At 60.4% G+C, this 23,051-nt stretch overlaps 2 protein-coding genes and 1 long non-coding RNA gene across 11 annotated transcripts; 2 read left to right on the top strand and 1 right to left on the bottom strand.

Moving 5' to 3' along the window:
- Positions 1 to 236: 236 nt before the first annotated feature.
- On the bottom strand, positions 237 to 22,306 carry PGAP6 (post-GPI attachment to proteins 6). Of its 3 annotated transcripts, none has more exons than XM_077142325.1 (13): positions 8,283 to 8,388; positions 5,370 to 5,547; positions 5,090 to 5,297; positions 4,658 to 4,788; positions 4,210 to 4,478; positions 3,620 to 3,879; positions 3,256 to 3,346; positions 3,060 to 3,183; positions 2,768 to 2,904; positions 2,474 to 2,652; positions 2,249 to 2,395; positions 1,318 to 1,434; positions 237 to 1,082 (listed from the first exon to the last, which is right to left on the bottom strand). In XM_077142325.1, exons 1-13 carry the CDS (start codon positions 8,386 to 8,388, stop codon positions 786 to 788), a joined length of 2,244 nt encoding a protein of 747 aa, XP_076998440.1. In that variant the 3' UTR covers positions 237 to 785. The 3 variants fall into 3 exon arrangements, with proteins under 3 accessions (XP_076998440.1, XP_076998441.1, XP_076998442.1); XM_077142326.1 differs by lacking the exon at positions 8,283 to 8,388 and adding an exon at positions 8,044 to 8,195 and having other exon boundaries at positions 5,372 to 5,547; XM_077142327.1 differs by lacking the exons at positions 5,370 to 5,547; positions 8,283 to 8,388 and adding an exon at positions 22,275 to 22,306.
- On the top strand, positions 15,912 to 19,832 carry LOC143667752 (uncharacterized). The gene is made up of 3 exons (XR_013168147.1): positions 15,912 to 16,279; positions 17,175 to 17,724; positions 17,891 to 19,832. It is a non-coding gene; the product is annotated as an uncharacterized LOC143667752 (long non-coding RNA).
- Positions 20,308 to 22,705, top strand: NME4 (NME/NM23 nucleoside diphosphate kinase 4). Of its 7 annotated transcripts, none has more exons than XM_077142331.1 (5): positions 20,308 to 20,398; positions 21,472 to 21,605; positions 21,681 to 21,782; positions 21,874 to 21,986; positions 22,300 to 22,705. In XM_077142331.1, the coding sequence occupies exons 1-5, from the start codon at positions 20,308 to 20,310 to the stop codon at positions 22,421 to 22,423; spliced, it is 564 nt and encodes a 187-aa protein (XP_076998446.1). In that variant the 3' UTR covers positions 22,424 to 22,705. The 7 variants fall into 7 exon arrangements, with proteins under 7 accessions (XP_076998446.1, XP_076998445.1, XP_076998450.1 ...); XM_077142330.1 differs by having other exon boundaries at positions 21,874 to 21,992; XM_077142336.1 differs by having other exon boundaries at positions 20,379 to 20,398; positions 21,486 to 21,605; positions 21,874 to 21,992.
- Positions 22,706 to 23,051: the final 346 nt, after the last annotated feature.

Raw genomic sequence — 23,051 nt, 5'->3', positions numbered from 1 at the left:
AAGTGCCGAGCGCCCGGCCCCTCCGGGCACCGTCGGCAAAGTGCGGCCCCGGGCGTTTTCCGCAGGGAGTCGGGCCTCGCAGCAACGCAGACACTCTTCTGTGCGTGGTCTGCAGTTCTCTCATCTGCAAGCTCAGCCCCTCGGAAGCCTGCCCTGCCCTGCCCTGAGTCCTGGGGTCTCCGGGCCCCCTCCTGGGACCCCGGCCCGCGGAGAAGCAAAGGAAACAATCTGAAAACTTGTTCGGCTTGAAAAATCTCCGTAGATATTAAATTCACCAATCTTAGCAAAATCAGAGCTACATAAAAATGTCACCTGAAAAGAGCTCTATTCCCCCAAAGCACTGCATATACAAGTACCGCCTTCCTAGGCCGGAACTATGCTTCGGGAGACCAGGGGGGTGGCCCTAGAGTTCAAGGACCCGCGCCTACAGCAGGCCCCTCCCCTGCGGCCGCCTGGAGGCCTAGGCACCCCCGGGCAGCTGAGGGTCTGTCCCCGCAGGGGCGGCCCAGCGGCGGCCTCCCGCGCTGCCCACGCACCCGCCAACTCCCGGGGCTCCGGAGGACCCCGGGCGTGGGGCAGGCGGGCGGTACACAAAGGGCCGGGCTCACAGCGGCGCGCCCCGACCCATGCCCGGTGCCTGTGCGGGGCCAGGAGCAGACGCAGGGGTGGCGCGAGGGGGGCGAGGCGCGGGCGTCTCCCAGTCGCGGAGACGGGGGGTGCGCAGGACAACTTTATTGGGCTGGACCCTGCGGAGGCGGACGCGGCCCTGGCGGCTAGCGGCGCGGTCACGTCACGGCGTACAGCTCCTCGCGGCTGCCCCTGCACAGCTGGTAGTGGCAGGGGAGCTTCTGCGCGCAGGCCCAGGGCTCGGCGTGCTGGTCCCGCGGTGGCAGCAGGAAGGCTGCGCTCCCGGCCAGCAGCATGTGCCAGATGCTGTGCGTGTAGAAGTAGTTGTCGTTGGTCATCATGAAGGCATACATGGCGATGGCCACGACGGCCATGGCAGTGCCGGGCAGCAGGTAGAAGGCCCAGCGCTGCCAGGAGCTGGGGTAGCAGCGGCGCCGGCGTCCGCAGCGGTACACCTGGGGAAGAGAGCCGCTGGTGGGTGGGTGGCCGCGGAGGGGCCTGCCGCAGCAGCCCCAAGATCTGGGCTGGGGGGTGGTGTCAGCATCCCAGGGCCTGAGTGGGTCTGGGTGGCAGAACCGTGGCGGATGGGCCCAGAGGGGCTTGGGGGCAGGGAGGCCGCGGGTGCTCGGCTGACCCCGGGTGCCCCCTCTGCTGCCCCAGCCCCTGCAGGGGTCGGGCCTGGCTGCTCACCCACATGGTGACCATGAGCAGGAGGGCAAACAGACAGGGCCCCATCATGTTCCAGGCGGCCCTGCGGTCCAGCTGCAAGGACATGGCGATGACCAGTGTGCCCAGGAGAAACAGGACCTGGTGGGACAGGACGGCTCCAAGCCCTGGGGGCCGGGCTAAGGGCCCAGCTCCCTCCAGCTGACCCCACTGATGGCTTGCTGTGTGGCAGGCACCGGGCTTGCTGGCCGGGTACCTTTTGGGGGACTGGGGGGTGCGAGGCCACAGCACCCTTGCACACACTGGGCAGCTCCCCTGGCAGCCCCCCAGCTCTGCTCCACATGCTCTCCCAGCCCCTGCACCCCTGCACTTCCAGGGGCTCCAACAGGGCAGTCTCAGTCCCCCTCGGCTCCCCTGGGGGAGGGGCCCCTATAGCACCCCGAAGACTCCGTCAGACACTCTTCTGTGCGTGGCCTGCAGTTCTCTCATCTGCAAGCTCAGCCCCTCGGAAGCCTGCCCTGCCCTGCCCTGAGTCCTGGGGTCTCCGGGCCCCCTCCTGGGTCCCCGGCCTGCAATCCCACGTCCCCAGGCACAGCCCAGCAGCTTGCAGCGCCCGAACAGGAGCAAAGCAGCAGGGCCTCCTCAGCCCCAGGGCCCCAGAGGGCAGCTGCTGACTCCTCAGGCCTTGAGGGAGACCCAGGCCCTCCTCCTTCCTTCCCGGCATCTTCTCCCCACAGCTGCTGCTTCCTTGGGCCCCAAAGCCCCAGGCAGGTGAGTCCAGGGTGCTGGGAGCCGCTCAGAGCCATGGGGGTTGGGATGTGCCAGCTTATGTGGGCACCAGCTGCTCCTCCAGGGTGCAAGTGGTCAGCATGTGGGGTGGGGGCCCCTTCGGCATGGTGGACCGCTGCCTCCCCAGCCTCTGTCTCCCGCTGCCCGGTCTGGGAAGGTCACTTACGTATTTGAGGACGGCCTTCAGCCGGGCCATGCAGAGCAGGGTCACCCAGATGGATGCCACAGAGCCCAGGAAGTCGCAGTACTGCAGCGTGTCGTAGCCGAGGATGCACAGCACCGCCTCACCCGGCTGGTCACAGGCGTGATAGAACTGCGGGCAGCCGACGCTCAGCCCGCCCCGCCCAGACCCTGCCCCCCAGGCCCTCCCAGCCCGCTCCCGGCGGCCCACCGTGGAGAAGAACATGGTGTAGGCGAAGACGGACGCCTCAGCCAGGAACGCCCGGTGCACTGAGACCACGATGGGGGCCAGGAACGCCAGGTTGCTGAGGGTGAGGAGGAGCGCGGCCGCCCGCTGCTGCGCCAGTGTTTGTGCGGTGCTGTTGTCTGAGCAGCTCCACCCACGCCAGCCTGGGGCCAGGGGACACGTGGGGCGAAGGCTGGGGGAGGCTGTGCGGGGTTGGGGGAGGCCGTGGGGGGAGAGCCATGGGGGCCCCCACACCCCCAGGTCCTAGCCTGCCCTCACCTGCTTTGCAGCTGCAGCTGGCATACAGGTAGCCGTGTCTACGCAGCAAGAGGCACTGGCCGTATGGCCCGCAGTCGTCCACACAGGGCACCAGGTGCAGGAGGGGCTCCACCAGGACCGCGGCCTGCTCACACGCCCTGTACAGGACACCCAGGGGCTGCTGGGGCGTCTCCAGCCCCCTGGCCCATGCCCCAGGCCCCGATGTACATCCGCGATCCCATGCCCTGGTCTGCCCTGGCCCAGGGGCTGCCGGGTCCCTCCCCATAGTGGCCAGTGGGGGCTTCTCACGCACGTGGGGCTCTCGGGGCACATAAGCTGCAGGGAGAGGTACCAGTTGTCCGTCTCTGGGTAGGGGACGACGAGGTCAGCTTTGCGGGACGAGGCACTCAGGGACAGAGGGAAGCCCTGGGAGAAGGCTGCAGGAGAGTAGGACGCTCAGCGGGGCCAGAGTTGCCCCCGCCCCACCTGGGCGCCGGCCTGCAGGGCACCTGTGCTGCAGCTGTGCGAGGCGTTGAAGTCCAGGAAGGGCGCTGCAGCGTTCACGCAGGCCACTACCACGGCGCTGCCCTCGACCAGGGTCTGCAGGGGGAGGTGGCTCAGCGCGGGCCTGGGGAGCACCCCAGGCCCCCTGCCGTCCGGGCTCTCTGGTCTTAGTCCCCAGCAATCCTAGCACCTCAGGCACAGCTGCCAAAGCAGGGCCCAGGGCACAGGCCCCCAGCCTCGGGCCCAGCCTCCACTGTGGCCTGATGCCAGCAGTGTCACTTTGTCACCAAAGGCCACCCGTCCCTGTGTTTCAGCCTCCAAGTCCTGGCAGCCCTGGGCCCGCCCTGCCCACCCGGCCTGCAGCGGCACCTTGTTGACCCTCAGGGAGATGGTCAGGGACCCCCCGCTGTCCGTGCCCAGGTTGAGGCGCAGCCGCAGGACGGATGGCAGGTCGGGCTGCACGGCCACTGACACCCTGTCCAGGGGCCGGAAGCGCGCGGATGCCACGTCCGTGTCCTCCCGCACCACGGGGTAGCTCAGGAGGCAAAAGGAGCTGGCAGAGGCGTTGCAGCTCTGGTTCGCACAGAGGTGCAGGAGGTGTTGGACTCTCACGCTCCATGGCCTGCAGGCTGGGGTGGGGGGGTGAGGGCATTGGGCTGAGGGCTGGGAAGCAGTCATGGAGGCCAAGGTTGGGGAGGGCCAGGGCAACCCCTGCCCCGTGCACCCCTGCCCCGTCCACCTTCTGCCCCATGCATCCCTGCCCATCTTCCCCCACGCTGTCCACCCCCACTCCATGCACCCTATTCACCCACAGCTTGTCCACACCCGCCCCAGCCACCCCTGCCCCGTTCACCCATGTTCTGTCTATCCCTGCGCCATGTGCCCCTGCTTACCCACCCCCCAATCTACCCCCACCCTGTCCACGCCTGCCCCATCCATCCTCTGTCCTGCATGCCCACCTCTGAGAGCAGCAACAGCGTTGAAGGCCACAGGGATAGGGGACTCCACCAGGCTCTCGGCCGTCACCTGCAGCCACCGGCCCCAGGGGGGAGAGGGCAGCCACAGGCGGCAGGGCCTGGCGTAGTCGGCGCAGCTGAGCACCTTCTGGGTGCCGCTGGGCAGGGTGGCCGAGCCCACAGAGAGGCGCACAGGGCAACCCTGGCCCTTCCCAGCGGCGCAGCCCTGCAGCTCCAGCCACAGCTCCTGCGTGTACTCGGGGACGAAGACTCTGTGGCAGAGAGGGTGCCGCCTCGCGCCGGCCCTGCAGCCCCCTGCCCGCCACCCACACCCGCGGGTTCAGCCACTGCCCCCTGGGCCTCGGCTTTCTCGCCCACCCGGTGGCGACGCCAGAACCACCCACCCCACCTCACCCACAGCGGCAGGGCAGACCCTCGGGCTCCCACTCACTTGAGGTAGCTGGGGCGGGACAGGAAGAGGGTCTGCGGGAGCGGCACGCCGGGCTCCAGGGTGGAGACCTCAGCCACCCGCAAAACCAGCATGTCTGGCTGGAAGATGTAGGCACAGGTGGGAATGAAGCCCTGGAGGAAGAGAGGCAGGCTGGGGGTGCGGCTGGGGGCGGGGCCGGCCGGAGACCCCGGGCTGGGGGCGGGGCCAGGCCAGAGAACCCGGGTTGGGGGTGCGGCTGGGGGCGGGGCCGGCCGGAGAACCCGGGCTGGGGGTGCGGCTGGGGGCGGGGTCGGCCAGAGAACCCGGGCTGGGGGTGCGGCTGGGGGCGGGGCCGGCCAGAGACCCCGGGCTGGGGGCGGGGCCAGGCCAGAGAACCCGGGCTGGGGGTGCGGCTGGGGGCGGGGCCAGCCGGCGGGCCTGGAGCGCCCTCACCTTGACCTCGATCTTCTGGGAAGCCGGGGGCAGGTGGGCAGCCAGGAACCAGTCCCCGGGCGCGGGGTGGGACACGTTGACGGAGACGTTGTGCTGCAGCAGGGCACTCAGCCGCGCGCGGACGTGGAAAGAGGGCGGCACCGACGTGTTGGCGGGGACGCTGGCGCCCAGTGGGTTTATGACTGGGGGGCCGCCGTGGCGGAAGTGCCTGGGGGGGGACAGGGCGGGCTCAGCGCGCCGCTGGGGGTGCGGGGCGGGCGGGGGCGTCCGGGGCACGCACACCGTGATCTCCACGTCCCCGCACGGGGGGCCGCCGGCCCTGGACGCCCGCAGCAGCCAGCGTAGCAGGACGGTGTCTGGGGGCACGCGGAAGGAGAAGAGCCTGGCGCTGCCGTACCAGCTGTAGAAGGACAGCTTCTGGGGGGTCTGGGAAAACTGCTCGGACACCAGCTGGGCATCTGCAGGGAGAAGGGCTCAGCCAGGCCGCGCCCCGGACGTGCCCTGACCCGGTGCTGGCCCCTGACTGGCAGGAGCCCAGGACTCAGGAGTCTCCCCTCGGGCACCACATTCCCCTCACATCCCCCTGTCCAGCGCCTCGGAGCCTGTTTGACTCCTCTCCTGCCCCACAGCCCCCCAGCAGCGCGCAGCCCCCACAGCACCTCCTTCTGTCCCCTGCCCCCGAAACAGGAAGAGCTCACTGGGGTGCCCAGCAGCCACTCCTCCCTCCACGGGCTGGGGTGCTGCCCTCCACTGCTCTGTCCTCTTCCCGCAGCCCTGAGGTCTCCAGAGATAGGTTACAGCTGAAGGCGCCGGTTAGACTCAAGGTAGCAGTCCCGCCCCCGTGCCTACCTCGGACCCCTGACACTGCGACATACTCCCCCACACCTGCCACCGCCCGCGTACTGTATGTCCCCAGCAGTTCCACCTGCTAGGCTGGGGCCTGGGTCCCCCGCCCGTCCACCTGGTGCCCCTGTGCCCACCCAGCCAGGCAGCAGGCATAGGCCAGACATGGAGCCAAGGGGACAGCTGGTCTGTGTGCTGCAAGGACACCTGCCCACAGCCCACAATCCGCCCAGGACCCCCAAACCCGCCCACAAATCCCAAACCAGCCAGAATCTGCAAAACTGCCTGGGCCCAGCCCGAGCCTGAGGGTCCCCGTGGCCCAGTCCTGGAAGCAGCTCTTGGGCCTGCAGCCCTGCGACTTGCCCCAGGGTCCCCGGAGGAGACAGCCCCCCAGGGTCTGCACACGTCGCTCACTCCCTTGCACTTCTGTGGCTTACTCAGCTGTCCGTGGGGACTCGGCCCAGAGACCTGAGGCCCCACCCTGGGCTGGGTCCCTCCTGGGAGCACCGCTGACCGGGACGCAGCCACCGCAGGAGCCTGGGACCCACACTGGAAGCTGCCCTGCGAGTGGACCACACCGCCTCCCCAAGACCTCCCACCCCACTGGGGGCTCTCCTGGTGCCAGGTCTGGGATCTGTGAGGGCCTGGGCAGGACGCCAGAAGCCCGGCCTTGGTGCCAGCCCAGCACTCCTGTGACCTTGGGCCGTCCCCTCCCCTCTGGCCCAGGCTCCTCGCAGGTGGGCAAGTGAACAAGCGGACAGCTCCCTCCCTTTGGGCCCGCCCTCCAAGGTTCCCGGATGCTGACAGGCCCTGGGGAGAGATGTGTGGACACAGCAAGGCCTCGCCCTCCTGCCAGGGCTCTCCCCTCTGCGAGCCGGCAGCATAGCTCGGGGCGGCAGGCAAGGGAGCAGGTGAGCCGCTGTCCCTCTGTCACAGCCTCGGGACCCCATGGCAAGGACATCACAGCACGTCAGCAAAAGTCAGTCAGTGCTAGGCTGGAGTGGGCCTCAGCTTCCCGTCGGCTGCAGCCCCTGGGTCCTGCCAACCAGCCTGTGCACCTGGGGGCTGGGAGCTGCTGAGCAAACGGAAGGCTGCCCCTCAGAAGGCACGACAACACCTGCCGTGCTGGGACCTGAGATGGCGGCCCCGCCACACCCGGCCGTGCCCCTGGACCCCAGGGCCTTGGAAAAACAGCCAGCTAGACCCCCAGTGCCGAGCAGGGCAGGGCAGGCGGAGGGTATAGGGAGGTGGGGCGGAGGGGCTCAGCTCACTCTGGGAAGTTCAGCAGGTGCCCGAGAGAGGAGAGCCGCTCCAGGCCACCCTATCCCCAGCCCCTGAAGCCCCACCCTGTGCACCTTCAGGGACACAGGGTTGGGGGGGGGTGGGGAGAAAGTCCTTGGGCCTGTCATGGAGGCCGAGTGTGGGGCATCCTGTCTCAGCCCCTGCCCAAGCAGAGCCGGGGCCTCGGGGACGAGGGACTGAGCAGCTCATGAGCACCTGCAGCTCCAAGCCCTCCCCACCCTGCCGGCCAGCACCCCTGACCCTGGGACCCTGGGACTCTGGGAGGGAGAAAGTGGAGCAAGCAGTGCTATCAGGAGTGCTGTCCTCAGCGGGGGGCAGGGGTGCTTTCACTTCGAGCTGTGCTTAGCTTTGAAACAAGAAGGCACTGCCCGGAAGAGACAGGAGCTCAGAGGAGCATGGTTTTAGGGGTCTGAGGGGCAGTGGGCCAGATGGTGAGGTGCCCACTGCCACCTGGGCATCAGGCTTGGCCGGGATGCCTGTGTGGCCTCCAGGAATCCCAGGTCACAGGGGTCCGGGAGGGCACTTGGCCCCCTGGGTCCAGGGCTCAGTATCCCTGCCCCAAGAGAGCCTCACAGGATGGCAGTGTCTGCACTAGCCCCTTCCTGGGGTCTCAGGCCAGGGTGGGGACCACAAGGAACAGAAGTGGACACGGCACCCAGCAAATCCAAATCAGAGGCAGCCCTTGCTGCCAGACCCTGACCCAGTGGAATCGGCCCACAGAGCCACTAGGGATCATGTCCAGCCTCCAGGCAGCAAGCCCGGCTCAGCCCTCAGTCCAGGTCTGGATGACCCCCAGTTCAGCCCCTCACCGGCTCAGGAGGCCCACGGCCCGCCCCCTTGCCCCAGCGGCCGGCTCAGCCCCTCCCGGGCCCCTCCACCTTTCCACCCAGTGCACAGGGCCTGGGAGGAAAAGGGCGGTGGGGCAGCCGGGCCCTAGGACTCAGCGCAGCGCGGGCGTCCTCTCCACCGGCCGCTGGGGCCAGGGCGCCCGCGGCCCGGGGTGGGTCACAATGCCCGCCGCCCCTCCCGCGGCCCGCGCTGCTCTCACCGCTCCTCCTGCTGTGGCCGGCGGCGCGCGGATGTTGAGCGAGCAGCAGCAGCAGCAGCGGCACCGCCACCGCCGCGCCCCCGGTCCCGGTCCCAGGCCGGCCCATGGCGGCGCGCTCCGCCTGGCGCTACCCGGCCCGCGTCCCCGGCCTCCCGCCCGCGCGGCCGCCCGGGCAGCCTCCGCCGCAGCCTCTGCGGCGGGCTCCCATGGTCGTGCCGGTCCCGGCCGCCGGCGCCCGCGGCACTTCCGCCTGCGAGGCCCCGCCCCGCCCGCCCGGAGCCCGGCGGCGCCGCGAGGGTGCCGGGGGCGCGTGTGGCCGGAGGGCGTGGGGAGCGCGGAGGCCGCGCGTGGCGTGGGCGTAGAGGTGGCGGGGGCGCGCGGGAAGGACTGCGGGCCGGAGGGGGCGCCGAGAGGAGGGGCGAGGGCGACCGGGCGCGGGGGCAGCGGCTGGGTGGGCCGAGGGCGGTGACCCGGTGGGGAGAGGGGGGCGCGCGGCCGGGGGTCTCCCCACGTGCTATGTGAGGGGCTGCCGCTTCTCTCCTGAGTCCCGCGGCCCCGCACCCCACTGGCTGGTCGCCCAGGCCGGGCCTCGGGGTGCCGCGACCCTCCCAGGAAAAGACGGGGCCCCGCGTCCATGAGGGCGCTGCGCAGGACGCGGAGAGCCGGTGGCCCCCCAAGAAGGCGAGTCACACTCCCCCTGTGCTGGATTCCAAATGGATTAGAAACCTAAGGGCAGAAGAACAGGATGAGAGGACTGGGGGAAACGGGGAACTTCTCAGTCGTGAGGGAGCCGCCGGTGCAGGCTGAGAAGGGGACGCCAGCTCCCTGCAGAGCCGGGCCAGCAGCCGCCGCTCACAGCCCAAGCGGCCCGTTTAAATGGTCCTAAAAGCGCCCACTGGAGACGGCGAATCAACAGGAAACTACACCCGAGAAAGCAACCAGCGGCGAGGGAGCCAGGGAAGGGCCCTCGAAGGCACAGCAAGGGAATCCACAAAGATGCCTTCTCTTCCACCTGACAAAGTGACAAAGCAAGTCCGGGAGGGACAGGCGCTCCTGCGGTTTGGGGGCGCACGGGGGCGAGTCCCAGGCAGTCTGCGAGGTGCGGGGCCCTGCACGCCGAGGTGTCCTCTCCAGCCCTTCCCTGCGGTCCGTGCTCCACAGGCGCCAGGCCCTGCCCTGGGGAGGCCCGGGGCTGGTGGCCACAGGCCAGACAGAGGGGCTGAGAGGAGCCATGGCTGCGGGAGGGAAGTGGGCAGGAGGGCCGGGGGCTACCGGTTCCCCTAGCCTGGGAGGCGTGGGTGGTGGCTGCCCGCCTGATGCCGTGTCTGTGGAAACAAAGTGCGTCTGATCGGTGTGTGTGCAGGCCACAGACCAACGTGGAAGGGTCCGGCGGGTTACACCTGCGACTCAGTGGGCCAAGGGGCTCCGACCCTCTACCTGGTTGGCTCTGGGGGAAGTCAGGGCAGCTGACCCTGAAGGTGGGGTGGGGTGCGGGCCTGGGGCCCCAGCAGCTCTCGGCAGCCACAGCCAGCAGGTCAGGCGTGGCACAGGGGCTGCCCCGTCCTGCGGCTCTGTGCGGCCCCTCCTCCGCCACAGCAAAATGACATCCAACTAGAGCAGATGGTCAAGGACCAAAGACCATTAAACCAAAAGGAAACGTGGAATATAGTGTGTGAACAACTTTTAGATGGGAAAGAATTTTCTAGAAAGGAGACCTGGGAACCAGGAAGGACAGCTTATTTGACCACATCTTAAAAAAAAAGTCAAAATTGTAAAAGTAAAACATAGAAGTCATCAGTAAAGCCAAAAAAAAAGACAACTGGAGAAAATATGGGTCATGCATATGATGAAGAATGAATATGCCCAATATAGAGAGAAAACTTACATATCAGAAAAGAGCCCCAAAGAAGAACAGACAAGGGATACTGTTACAGGCAGTTTTCAGGAGAAAAGGTGCAAAAGCTGCACAGGTGACAATCTGTTCCGTCACCCAGATGTCAGGGAATTACAAGTTAGGACGAGACCCCTGCTCCAGAGCAGCAGCACATCGGGGCACGAGGCACTGGCCATTGGGGGCGGGGGGCAGGGGCAGCCGGACCAGGGGGATCCGGCCCCAGGACCGAGCGCTGTGAACCCTGAGCCGGGGGCGGACAGGCTAGACGAACTGCTGTCTGCTCTGAAACTCTGTGCTCCTGGGACCCTATGGCCTTCAGGGGACAGCCCTGACTGAAGTGAATGGGATCAGCCCACCAGGCACGGGGGATATGTCCTATTTCCAAACAGCCGGACCCTCCAAGACCCTCGGGTGGGAGTGGAGCTGCCCGGCCACCTGGGGGGGCTAATGGACGGGGGGGGGGGGCGGTGATTGCCTCACAGACGGTGCAGGTGCTCCTTGCCTAGCCACAATGAGCATAACTACATTTGCTTTGGATAAAAATCTCAAAAGTTTAACAAACGAAAAAAACATAATTCTATTTTATGCAAAAAGAGGAAGAGCTGCAGGGCCTGGATTTTAGGGGTGCCCCTGAGGTGCCCCATCCCCCTTGCAGAAGCAGTGCCGCCCCTCCCCGGCCCTCTGACTCACTCTTGCTCCAGCCTTCCTGTCTGCCAAGCACCTCTGCATCCCTAATAGTACCAGGCCCCGCAGGCAGGGGCGCTGACACAGACCCTGCCATGTCTCCCCTGTGGCACACCTGCTCACCCCGGCGCTCCCTACCCATCCCCATCTCCTAGTGAACCCCCTCCACCTGTGCCCCCTCCAGGGCTCCCTGTGTAAGGCTCCGCCAGGATCCCGCTCCCGTGCACCCTCCCCACCACAGGGACCTCAGTTTGCACCTCTCCGCTGTGGGAGGGGAGGGGAGAGGGGAGGGCAGGGAGCTGCATCCACCCAGAAGACAGTGGAGCCGGGTGCTCCACGAACCTTCGTGTCTGCCAGGCCACAGCTGAGCCGGCAGGAAGTAGCGGCACCAGCTCTTCTGGAGCTGCGTGGAAGGCTGTGCACCACCCAGAAGGGCTGGACAAAGAGGAGCCAATGTCCCTGCATCTCACCCTCCACATGGCCGCCGCCATCAGCCACGCTCACAACAGTGGCAGTGCAGCTGCAGCCCGGGCTCCTGGTGTTTGCTGGTGCCAGGGTGGGGTACGGGGACTGGGGCCCCAGCATCTGGGTGGCGTGGACAGACCACAGATCAACCAAGTCACGCCAGGGTCAGCTCTGAGGGACGCCTATTCCAACATCCTGCAGGGAAGATTTGCGGAGGAGTCTTAAAGAGGCAGTGCCGTCTCTCATTCTCTTTTCTCTTCCCATTCAACCATTTCAGAACAAAAAGCCCAGAAAAGTCCAAATCGACAACTCCAGCCCTCATAACAACAAAAACTACCAATCATGGAGGAGAAAGAGAACTAGATTTCCAACATAACAAGACAATACACACAACTTCTACTTCTAGACAAAACATCACAAAGCACACAAGAAACAGGAAAGTATGAACTGTTCATAGGGAAAAAGAATTAGCCAGAAGCCATTCTTAAGGAAGCTTATATATTGGGAATATTAATCAAAGAATTTCAATGAACTGTCTTAAATATGTTCAATGAGCTACAGGAATCCATATACAAAGAACTAAAGGAAACCACAATCTGAACAAAACAAAGAAACAGAAATAATAAAAAGAACCAGATGATTTTTGGAGCAGCAAAGTACAGTAATTCAAATGAAAAACTCACTTGACAGATTTAACAGCAGATTTCAACAGGTAGAAGATAGGATCAGTGAATGTGAAGGCAAGAAATTGAAATTATCCAATGTGATGCACAGAAGGAAAATAATCAGACCCCGAAGGACCTGTGAGACCCAGTCAAATGTCCAACACCAGCATCGCTGGAAACTCAGAAGGACACGAGAGAGAGAGAGACAAAGGGGAAGCAAAAGTACTTGAAGAAATAATGGCTGAAAGATCTATTGAAAGACATGGATAGACACACCCAGGAAGCTCAAGAACGCCGAGCAGGACAGAGTCCAAGAGATCTATACCAAGACACACTGGAGTAAAATTGTCAGAATCAAAGACAACAGGATTTTGAAAGCGTTAAGGAAGAAATGACTTGTCACATACAAGAGGTCCCCAATAACATTAACAGTGGATTTCTCATCAGAAACTGTGGAGGACAGAAGACAGCTGGGGTGGCATGAAGTCCTAAGAGGAAAAAACTGTCAACCAGGAAGTCCATGAGCCGCAAAATTATCTTTCAGAAATAAAGGAGAAATTAAGATATTTACAGTTTAAGAAAAGTTGAAAGAATTGCCTTATAAGAAATGCTAACAGGAGTCATTTGGACTGAAATTAAAGGGCACTAGGCAGTTACACAAAGCGACAAGAACTGTGTAAAGGTAACTGCACAGATCAGTACAGTAACTGATCTGTGTTACTGTGTTATTGTAATTTTGGTATGACTGCTTTTCCCCCATATGGCTTTGAATAAACGTGAAAATGACATTATAAATCTGTGTTAACAGACATACCATGCGTGCGAGTTTGAATGTGTGGTGGACCCCAGAAAAGCCATGTCCTTTAATCCTCATTCAGTATTGCTGGATGGGAGCATTTGGATTGTTCCCACGGAGATGTGACCCACCCAACTGTGGGTGGTAACTTTTGATTAGATGGGTTCCACGGAGCTGTGACTCCACCCATTCTGGGGGTGCTGGATAGTGTCTTGATTACTTTACTGGAATCCTTTAAAAGGAGGAAACATTTTAGAGCCACTAGAAGGATGAAGCAGAGAGCACAGTCACCAGAGGCCTTTGGAGAGGAAGAAAGAAAACGCCCCCAGGGGAGCATCCTGAAACGAGAAGCCTGGAGAGAACCTAGCAGACATCCTCATGTTCACCATGTGCCTTTCTAGTTGAGAGAGAAACCCTGAACTTCATCGGCCTTCCTGAGTGAAGGGAACCTCTTGTGGTGCCTTAACTTGGACATTTTTACAGACTTGCTTTAATTTTCATGGCCTTAGAACTGTAAATTTGCAACTCAATAAACTTCCCCCTCTTAAAAGCCATTTCATTTCTGGTATATTGCATTCTGGCAGCCAGCAAACTAAAACAGATTTTGGTACTGGAGAAATGGGGCGCTGCTGCGGTTTGCAAATGTTGGAACAGCTTTTTAAATGGATAAGGGGAAGATTCTGGTGGAGTTGTGAGGAGCGTGATAGAGAAGGCCTAGAATGCTCTGAAGAGACTGTTGGTAGAAATGTGGACTCCAGAGATGCCTTTGACGAGGCTGTAGACAGAAATGAGGCACATGTTACTGCAAACTGGAAGGAAGGCGATCTTTGTTTTAAAATGGCAGATAATCCGGCAAAATCGACTCGTAGCTTTTGCTGGAGGGCAAATTTTAAAAGCTATGAACTTGGTTATTTAGCAGAAGAGATCTCCAAATTAAATGTGTAAAGTACAGCCTGGTTTCTCCTCACAGCTTATAGTGAAATGTGACAGGAGGGAGATAAGCTGAAAACTGAACTCTTGAGTACAAAGAAACCATAAATTGACATCCTAGAAAATTCTGGGCTTCCAAGAAGGGAGACCCCAGAGAATAGTGCTCCATGTGAGGATTTGGCCAGATGTGGAAGCAGTCAGCCATTTCAGAGAAAGTCAGGATCGGACATGGAGTTATCCAGGAAGGATTTGGAAACTCCTTTTGCCTAGTGTGCATGATCCAAGGCTACTGCATAGAAAGCCAATGAGAATGTTGCAGAACCTGTATAAAGAGAACCACTGCCAGTTGGGACTGAGAGGGACAGAGAAGGGACACAGTGGAGGTAACATAACTTCAGAGGCAAAGCCATGGATAGAGGCTGAGGTCTGAAGTCAAGAAGCCTCAGGCCGGGAGAGTGGATCCACCCAAGCCCATGGAGAGGGTAGGTTTGCCCTGAAGACAGAGGATGGGCCTTCCACCTCATTGCAGTGGAAGAGTCATACCTTCTTAGGCCTTGGAGAGGGTGAAGCACATTCCTTGGGGCTTGGGGAGAGCCTGGCTGCCACCACATGGAGGGGTTGAGCGTGTACCCCAGCAATGGCAAAGAGCCCGGGTACAGCCCCAGTGCTTGGAGAGGGTGGAGCTGAGAAAAAGGTGGTCTCCCCAGTATCCCCTAAGGTTGTATTCAGAGAAAGCCAAGCCACTGCATAGACCCTTGGAAAGGGTGAAACTGCTGCTTTCTAAAGACCCAAAGATAAGTGACTCTCAGACTTTGAAATCTAATGGACTTTGCTCTGCAGGTTTCCGAAACTGCTTGGGTCCTGTGACCCCTGTGTTCCTTCCTCCCTATGGAAATGGGTATATGTATCTGTTCTAGATTGCTAGCTGCCAGAATGCAGTATACCAGAAATGGAGTAGCTTTTTTTTTAATTAAAAAAAAATTACAAGAAAGAAACACAAACATTCTTAACATATGCTTAGTCCGTTCTACATGTATAATCAGTAATTCACAATATCATCACATAGTTGCATATTCATCATCATGATCCAGAAATGGAATGGCTTTTAAAAAGGGGAATTTAATAAGTTGCTAGTTTACAGTTCTAAGGCTGAGAAAATGTCTTAATTAAAGCAAGTCTATAGAAATGTCCAATCTGAGGCATCCAGGGAAAGATACCTTGGTTCAAGAAGGCCGATGAAGTTCAGGGTTTCTCTCTAAGCTGGAAGGGTACATGGCGAATGCTGTCAGGGTCTCTCTCATCTGGAAAGGCACATGGGGAACACGGCGTCATCTGCTAGCCTCCTCTCCAGGTCCCCAGGAGGTGTTTTTCTTCTTAATCTCCAAAAGCTGCTGACTGGTAGATTCTCTGCTTCACGGTGGTTCTGCGGTGTTCTGAAGCTTTCTCTAAAATACTTCCTCATTTATAGGATTCCAGTAAACTAATCAAGACCCACGTAGAATGGGTAGGAACACGTCTCCGTCTAATCAAATTTAATACCCACACTCGATCGAGTCACATCTCCAGGGAGATAACCTAATCAACTACAGGGAGATAACCTAATCACTACAGGGAGATAACCTGTAGTGCTGAATAGGGATCAGAAGAAACCGTTGCTCCCACAAGACTGATTCGGATTAAAACATGGCTTTTCTAGGGTACACAAACCTTTCCAAACTGGTACAGTATCTTATGACTGTTCCTCCTTTGTATGTTGGCAGTAAATAACTTGTTCTGAGTTTTACAGGTCCAGAGCTAGTGGAGAAAATTCTGCCTTAGGACCATCCGTGCCTGTAGTGACTTTGATGAGACTTTGTACTGGTTTTAACTGTGTATTGCATTTGATTGTTACTGAAATGTTTTAAAGTTTCCTGATATTGTAATGAAATCAATATATTTTATACGTGGGGAAAACGTGTTTTTTAGGGTCCAGAGGGTAGAGTGTGCCATGGGGCAGGGTCTCTCCAGGCCCACATGTGGCCCCATGGCACAAAGACCATCCGGGGCATGCGTGGGAACCTTCCAGAAACCCACGGCTGTGGTCGGCCCTGCTCCATCCTGGGCCAGGCTCGGAGCTCGCGGTGCTGACAGCCCAGGCCTGGAAGCAGATGGGCCACGTGCTGAAAGCAGCGAGCTGCTGGGACCAGGCGTGCAAGGGGGCGGTCAGAGCAGCCCTCACAGGACGGCTCGTGGTCAAGCCACACAGGGTCCCCGAGCTTAGCGTCCGCTATCGTGGCTGTGTCCGCAATTACCCCAAAACACAGGCATCTGTGAGCTCGCGTCTCATGGCAGGAACCTGGGGCCAGCGGAGCACAGGCCTCTCACCAGGGCTGTGGCCGCCTCGGGGTGCCTCAGGGTGGGGAGACGGCGTCTTCTCAGCGCACTCTGGGGCTGCCGGCCATAAACCTCAGCTCCGCACCATGGGGTCTCTCTACAGCCCACAGGTGGGAGAGAACGTGACCCAAAGCAAGGCTGTGCCCTGAGCTCCTGGCAGTGACCTCTGCGCCTCGAGGTGTCCTGCGCGGTGAGAGTGACTGTTCCCTGACGGGCCCTGGGCAGCGATGGGCGGGTACCATGCGGTCTGGGTGGGTGCTGGCGACGTGGCCCCGAGGAAGGCAGTGTCCCAGGCCGGACAGCACAGCCCAGGTCCTGAGAAAGGAATGCTGCCCACAGCGCCCCAGGCCGCCCCTGGGCTGGCCTGCTTTCCCGCCCTTTAGCCATCATAATAGCGCTTTTCAGGCCGTTTTGTGCATCCTGCAGCGGATCCTCAAACCTGAGGGGCTGCTGGAGGCCCGTGAAGGTGCCCGGGGTGCCCGGGTGGCTGTGCAGAGCCCCTGACTCCGAGGCAGAGAGCACGGGGTGGGGGTAGGGGTGTGGGTGTGAGTGGGGGCCCCCAGGCTCCGGGCCTGGACGCGGCCCCCTGCCTTGCTGGGCTCTCCCAGCGGTGAGGCGCCAGGTACAGGCACGACCCAGGGCCTGCACGATGGTTCTTTCTCGACCCTCAGTTCCACTCCAGCAGCTGTGGTGTCTGTCCTGTGCCAGGGCCACGCTGTCTTCTTTTTAAGACTCATCCTTTTACATGACATCCTAAACTTCAGGCGATGGGCCAGCGGGGCGTCTGGGCTTGGCAGCTGCCGCAGGAGACGCCCCTGACTTCCCCCTAAGGCAGGTCCCTGAACAAAGGTGTAGATAAGGGGGGGACCTCAAGCCCCTCCTCTATTTGTTCATATAGAGTCGGGGCTCACCCCGAGGACGCCCCTGCCAGCCTGTTGGGAGAGGTGGGGGCAGGAGGCCCAGGCACTGGGATGGGAAACCCGACAACTTGGGGCCTGCCTGGGCTCCTGCCCTGCCCCTCCCTCCCTCTACACCTCCAGATGGAGCCGGAGCGTGCCCTACCCAAGCCCCACCTGTCCTTCTAGAGGCTTGAACTTGGCCATCGCCACTTCCTCGATGACCCCTGAGAGTCGGACTGGGTCCGCGGACCAGCGGGGATGGGGAAGGGGACCCTGCGGGGACCGGCCCGCACCTCCACCTGTGCCCTGGGACCCGAGGCCACGCACAGCAGTTCCCCAGCCCAGCGAGGACCCGGTACCCCAACCCATGAGGCTCCTCTCGGCGCCCACCGGTCCACACTATGAGCCCTGCCGGCTTCCTCAACTGCCGCGGCCTGGACCAGCCCCAGCGCGGACCAGCAGGCTGGGCGCCAACTCGCCCTGCTGCGGAGCAGCCGCCACACGACCCCGGCGTTGCTCACGGCCACGTCGCCTGTCCACCCGCGGCCGGCCAGGGCTTGCCCTTGACCTTGAGGCCGTGGTGGCGGCAGACCCGGGGGCGGGGAGGCCCCACTGTCCTCACTCCCCGGGTCTTGACGTCAGGCAGTGTGCAGCCTCCCGCTTGGCTCTTCTCCTTCCAGACCGGGTGGTCTAGTGCGGAGTCCCTGCAATTCCACATGGATGCCAGAATGAGCCGGTCAGTTTCTGCAGAGAAACCACCTGGGATCCTGATAAGTATTGTACTGAATCTGTAGGTCTATTTGGGAAGCTATTTCAGGATTAAGTCTTCCAATCCATACACATGGGCCTTTTTTCCATTTATTAAATCTTCTTTTAATTTTCTTTTGTTTTGTGGTTTTCAGAGTATAAGAGATCGAAAAGGAAACCAGAAAATGCTTGAACTGTATAAAAATGAAGACACAATATACAAAAACATAAGGGATGCTGCTAAAGTAGTGTTCAGAGGGAAACTTCTAGTGGTAAATTCTCTATTAAGGAAAAGGAAAAGTCTTAAATCAATAACCTAAACTTCCACCTAAGACACTGGAAAAAGAAGAGCAAACTAAAACTAAAGCAAGCAGAAAGAAGGAAATAATAAAGATTAGAGGAGAAATTAATGAAGTAGACAGCAGAAAAGCAATAGAGAAAATCAATGAAGGCAAAGGCTGGTTCTTTGAAAAGACCAACAAAATTGTCAAACTTTTAACTAGATTGATCAAAAAGAGAGAAGCCTCAAATAACTAGAATCACAAAGGAAAAAGGGGCCATTGCTACTGATCTCACAGAAATAAAAAGGGCTACAAAGGAATGCCATGGACATTTGCGATGTGAGCACATTAGGTGTCTGTGGGGGGGGCTCCCATGTCCATTTGGCACAATCATGGTGTCCACTTGGTTGGCCAAGAAAGCACTGACTGGATTTTTACTGTGAGGCTATTTCACAGATTTAACTCGCAGTGAGCTGAATGCATCTATGCCGGTTACAGTCAACTGAGGGGATGGCCTTCAGCATCAGGAGAAATCCATCCCATCAGCCGAGAGCCTTAAAAGAGAACTGAGGATGTCAGCGGTCAGAAGGAAGAATTTCCATCTTTACTTCAGCCAGTTTCTTCTGGGGAATTCCCAGTTGCACTCTGCGCTATGTAACTCAGACTTGCCCATCCCCACAGTTATGTGGGCTGATTCCTTCACTAAATCTCATTTGTACTGATATATCCCCTGTTGGTTCTGTTTCCATAAAGAACTCTAATATAACTCAGATTAAATGGAAAAATTCATGGAAATACACAAATTATTGAAACAGACTCAAAAAACAGAAAATCTGAATAAATCCATATCAAGCGAAGACACTAAATTAGTGGTAAAAAATATATATACCCACAAAGAAAAGCCCATTCCCAGATGGCTTTATTGGTGAATTCTATAAAACACTTAGGAAGATTTAACACCAATCCTTCTCAAACTCTTCCAAAAGAGTGGGTGAAGAAGAAGAGGGATTATTCCCTAATTCCTTCTATAAAGTCAGTATTACCCTGATCCCAAATTCAGACAAAGACACCATGGAAACGAGAAACCTGCAGACCAATATCTCTTATGAATATGTACACAAAAATTCTCAGCAAAATACTAGCAAACCAAATCCAACAACATATAAAAACAATTATATCATGCTTAGGTGAGACTTATTCCAGGAACGCAAGGTTGGCCTAACTTCCAGAAAGTAATTAATATAACATATCATAAGAGGAGAATAAGGGACAAAAGCCACATGTTCATCCCAACAGACACAGAAAAGGCATTTGACAAAATCCAACTCCCTTTATGACGAATACACTCAACCAATTGGAAGAAAGGTGACTTAGGCCTCTAAAGGACATCTTAAGAAAATCCCACATCTGACATGGCACTCAATGAGGAAAGACACTGCTTTCTCTGTAAGAACAGGGACAAGACAAGGAGCCAGCTCCAGGCACATCTACTCCACACTGTAATGGAAATTAGGCAAGAAAATGAAAGAAAAGGCGTCTGGGGTGAGGAAGTAAAACTATCACTTTTTGCAGATGATGTACTCTTTGTATATAGAAAAATGTTAGGGAATCCACTAAAAAACTACTAGAACTCATAAACAAGTTCAGCAAAGTTACAGGATGCAAGATCAATATACAAAAAAAATTGTATTTGTATATACTTGCAATGAACAACTGAAAATGAAATTAACAATTCAATTCGCAATAGCATGCCGTTTCAAAGACGTCTTAAACTAGCAGCAAACTTCAAACCACCCCTCTCCCGCACGGCGGCGGGCGGCGGGCGGCGGGCGGCGGGCGGCGGGCGGCGGGCGGCGGGCGGCGGGCGGCGGGCGGGGGCGGGGAGCCGCGGGGCCGAGGCCAGTGCACGGGGCAGGCTCCTTCCCGAGAGGGCGCAGCACACCGGGCAGTTTCACGTCTTCTCTACTCCGAATTCTCCGACTAAGGGAGGCCCGCGGTCCTGGGCTAACGTGGACTCGGAGGAACCCAGGGTGGGATTCCCCGGGCAGCCCGAGGTCCGAGCCGCAGGAGGGAGCGCTGGGCGGGCCGCTCCGCGGAGGAAGGAATAAACCCAGCTTTGCTCCCGCCTGAGCGTAAAGGCGGGCCGGCCCTGGCCGGACTCACGTCGCATGCCGGGCGGTTCTGCTTCTCACGCTGAAGTCCGCGGCCCCACGCCCCGCGCCCCGCGCCCCCCGCCGGAGTGGGGAGGGCCGGAAACCTGACGGCGCCGAGCTCCTCCCGGGCCGGCAGACATGGGCAGCCTCTGCGCGCGCGCGGCGCTGCGGGGGTCGCTGTGCGGCGCGGGGGCCCCGGGCCCCTGCCTGCTGCCCCGCCACAGCTCGGGTGAGTCGGGCGCCCCGGGCCGGGCCGGGTGGGGTGGGGGGGCGCGCGGGCGCGGGCGGGGGCGGCGCGGCGCGGCCTTTGTTAGCGCACGTGCGGGCCGGGCCTGCGCGCGCCCGAAGGCCGCGCGGCGCCGCGCGGGGGTCGGGGCACAGGGGCGCCGGCGCCGAGGGCCGCAGGCGGGGATCAGCGCGCTCCTCTTGCCCCCGCCCGGGCCCAGCGACCCTCCCCGGGCGCCCACACTCTTGGGGGCGGCGCCGAGGGCTCCAGGGCAGGCGCACGCTGGCGGCCGCGCTGACCACACCGGGCAGCGAGGGGACCTCAGCAGAACCGGCACCCTTGGGAGATGTCCACTTCAGCTGAGAAAAACCCCGATGGGCGCCGCTGTCCCCGCGGCGTTCTCTTGAGGTCATGGTATGGAGAGTGGGCCACCAGGTCCCGGTAGAAGCCCCCGGAGCTGGCTACGGGGAGGGGAGAGGCTTGGGCGGCTGCTGCCTGAGCAGGGGGCAGGCTCAGGGGGTTCTGCACCCGTCACGTGGCATGACACTTCATAATGCTCCCAGAGTTCGCTGCCACCTCCAGCGCACAGTGAGGCCAGCACCAGGCCCAGGGTAGATGGGTGCGTGCCTGCGTACTGGGCTTTGGGGGCACAAACAAGTCTGGGGTCTCTGTGGTCCCCACTGAGTTCTGAAGGGCTGGGGTGGGGTTCAGACGGCGTCTGTCCCATCAGGACATGTGTCAGACGTGAGGCCAAGGTCATGTTTTCCTTCCAGGCGCCCATGGCAGGGCTGTGCCTCCAGGGTCTCTCTGGGGTCTGAGCTAAGGTGACTTCCTTGGGGACGCTAACTCTGTCATGGGTGGCCTCTGCCAAAGCCATGGCCCCTCTGACAAGCCCCTGGGCACAGGCTGCCCCGGCGCCCCCGACAGCCCATGCCAGGGCGTGGGTCCCTGCCTGGGAGACCCCCTGCACACGTGCTTTGGGGCAGGACAGAAGCACTGAGCTGAGGTCCGGCCTAGGCCTGGCAAGGAAACCCATTAGAGAGACGCAACAGGCGCTGAGGCCCCCTCTTTAATAGGAGGGCCCTCTCAGACCCAGGAACGGACCCTGGTCGCGGTGAAGCCAGATGGGGTGCAGCGGAGGCTGGTGGGAGATGTGATCCGGCGCTTTGAGAGGCGGGGCTTCAAGCTGGTGGGGATGAAGATGCTGCAGGTACAAGGCTAGTGGGTGTTTGGGGGGCGGGGGCCAGAGGTGGGACGCCTCTCACTGCTGCCCACCGCCACCCAGGCCCCGGAGAGCGTCCTTGCCCAGCACTACCAGGACCTGCGGAGGGAGCCCTTCTACCCAGGCCTGGTCAGCTACATGAGCTCAGGGCCTGTGGTGGCCATGGTGAGGTGGGGTGGGGGGATGGGGGGCGGGGGATCTGCTGAGGGCTCCTGGGGCGCCCCCTCCCATACCAGCTTCTCTGTCCCTGCTGCAGGTGTGGCAAGGCCACAACGTGGTCCGCACCTCACGGGCCATGATAGGGGACACCGACTCGGCTGCAGCTGCCCCCGGGACCATCCGGGGAGACTTCAGCATCCACATTAGCAGGTCCGGGTAGGGCCCAGGCACCTTGTGGGCTGAGGGTGAAGGCAGGAGACCCGCCTGGCCTGGGGTCATGTCTCAGAGCACGTTCATGTACAGCACACGAGGCGGCACTCCCCAAGGGGTGCAGGCATCTGGGCCGGACTGTGGGGTGCTGGCTGGGAGGCTGAGGCCAGGCTGGGCTCCTGAGACAGTGCGGCTTCCCATTATTGCTTTTTGTTCTGCCCTGTCACCAGCCTGGGCCCCCACACGCCCAGCAGCAGGGCTGTGCAGACCCCAAGACCTGTGTCTTACCTTTGCCGCATGTCACCTGCCACAGGAACGTTATCCACGCCAGCGACTCTGTGGAGGGGGCACAGAGAGAGATCCGGCTGTGGTTCCAAAGTGGCGAGCTCGTGGACTGGACAGATGGGGACCACCACGCCAGCATCCCCCCGGCCTGAGGGTCAGCATCCCGCTGGGACCAACTACCTCGGCCCACCAGATTGCGCGCCTGTGCCTGCACCCGCGCTGGACCCCTCCCTAACCACCTCCCTGTGTGCCTTCTGCCCATCCCAAGCCTCTGAGGGGTTTGAGCCATCGAATTTGTGCCTTTCTGTACCCTCAGTCAGCATGAGATCGGACCAAACCCCAAAGTACCAGGTCAACCTTTGGGAGTCTCCAAATGGGGGGAGTGTGACCTTCTTCGCCCCAAAGGGGGTCATTAAAATTCACTGTGCTGTGTAGAGGATGTATGCTCATTACAGCTGCTGCCGTCTCGGGGAGGTGCCACTCTTGTCCGAAGTTGTAAGTGTTTTCAGGGCAAAAGTGAAGCTTACTGCCTTGCACACCTAGCAGGGGCTATATGATGGCTGCATGAGCCAGGCAGGGGTGCAGAGATGTGCGTAAAATCTGGGGAAGTCTGTGCTGAGTCCAGGCCACTATCTGTCTGATGCTGTTGAGGAGGAGCTGTCTTCCCCAGACAGGGCACAGTGAGGGCTGTGACCGGTGGGGCTGGAGGCAGAGGGGCCAGAAGGCGGACCAGGGGCCCCTCCCCTGTTGTTGGCCCAGTGCAGGAGCTGCACACCTCAC

The sequence above is a fragment of the Tamandua tetradactyla genome, chromosome 23, assembly GCF_023851605.1.
Source record: "Tamandua tetradactyla isolate mTamTet1 chromosome 23, mTamTet1.pri, whole genome shotgun sequence".
Classification (NCBI taxonomy): Eukaryota; Metazoa; Chordata; class Mammalia; order Pilosa; family Myrmecophagidae; genus Tamandua; species Tamandua tetradactyla.
This window is presented reverse-complemented; position numbering and strand designations above follow the sequence as displayed.

What these genes read in the sequence shown, in the direction of transcription:
- PGAP6 (XM_077142325.1), bottom strand. Translation starts at nt 8,388, where the DNA reads ATGGGCCGGCCTGGGACCGGGACCGGGGGCGCGGCGGTGGCGGTGCCG. An exon ending in TCCCGCCCCAGCTACCTCAA is followed by an intron (nt 4,479 to 4,657) that starts GTGAGTGGGAGC and finishes TCTCTGCCACAG; the next exon opens with AGTCTTCGTCCCCGAGTACA. An exon ending in CAGCTGCAGCTGCAAAGCAG is followed by an intron (nt 2,653 to 2,767) that starts GTGAGGGCAGGC and finishes CCCTGGCCCCAG; the next exon opens with GCTGGCGTGGGTGGAGCTGC.
- NME4 (XM_077142330.1), top strand. Translation starts at nt 20,308, where the DNA reads ATGGGCAGCCTCTGCGCGCGCGCGGCGCTGCGGGGGTCGCTGTGCGGC. An exon ending in TGGGGATGAAGATGCTGCAG is followed by an intron (nt 21,606 to 21,680) that starts GTACAAGGCTAG and finishes ACCGCCACCCAG; the next exon opens with GCCCCGGAGAGCGTCCTTGC. An exon ending in CAGGGCCTGTGGTGGCCATG is followed by an intron (nt 21,783 to 21,873) that starts GTGAGGTGGGGT and finishes TCCCTGCTGCAG; the next exon opens with GTGTGGCAAGGCCACAACGT.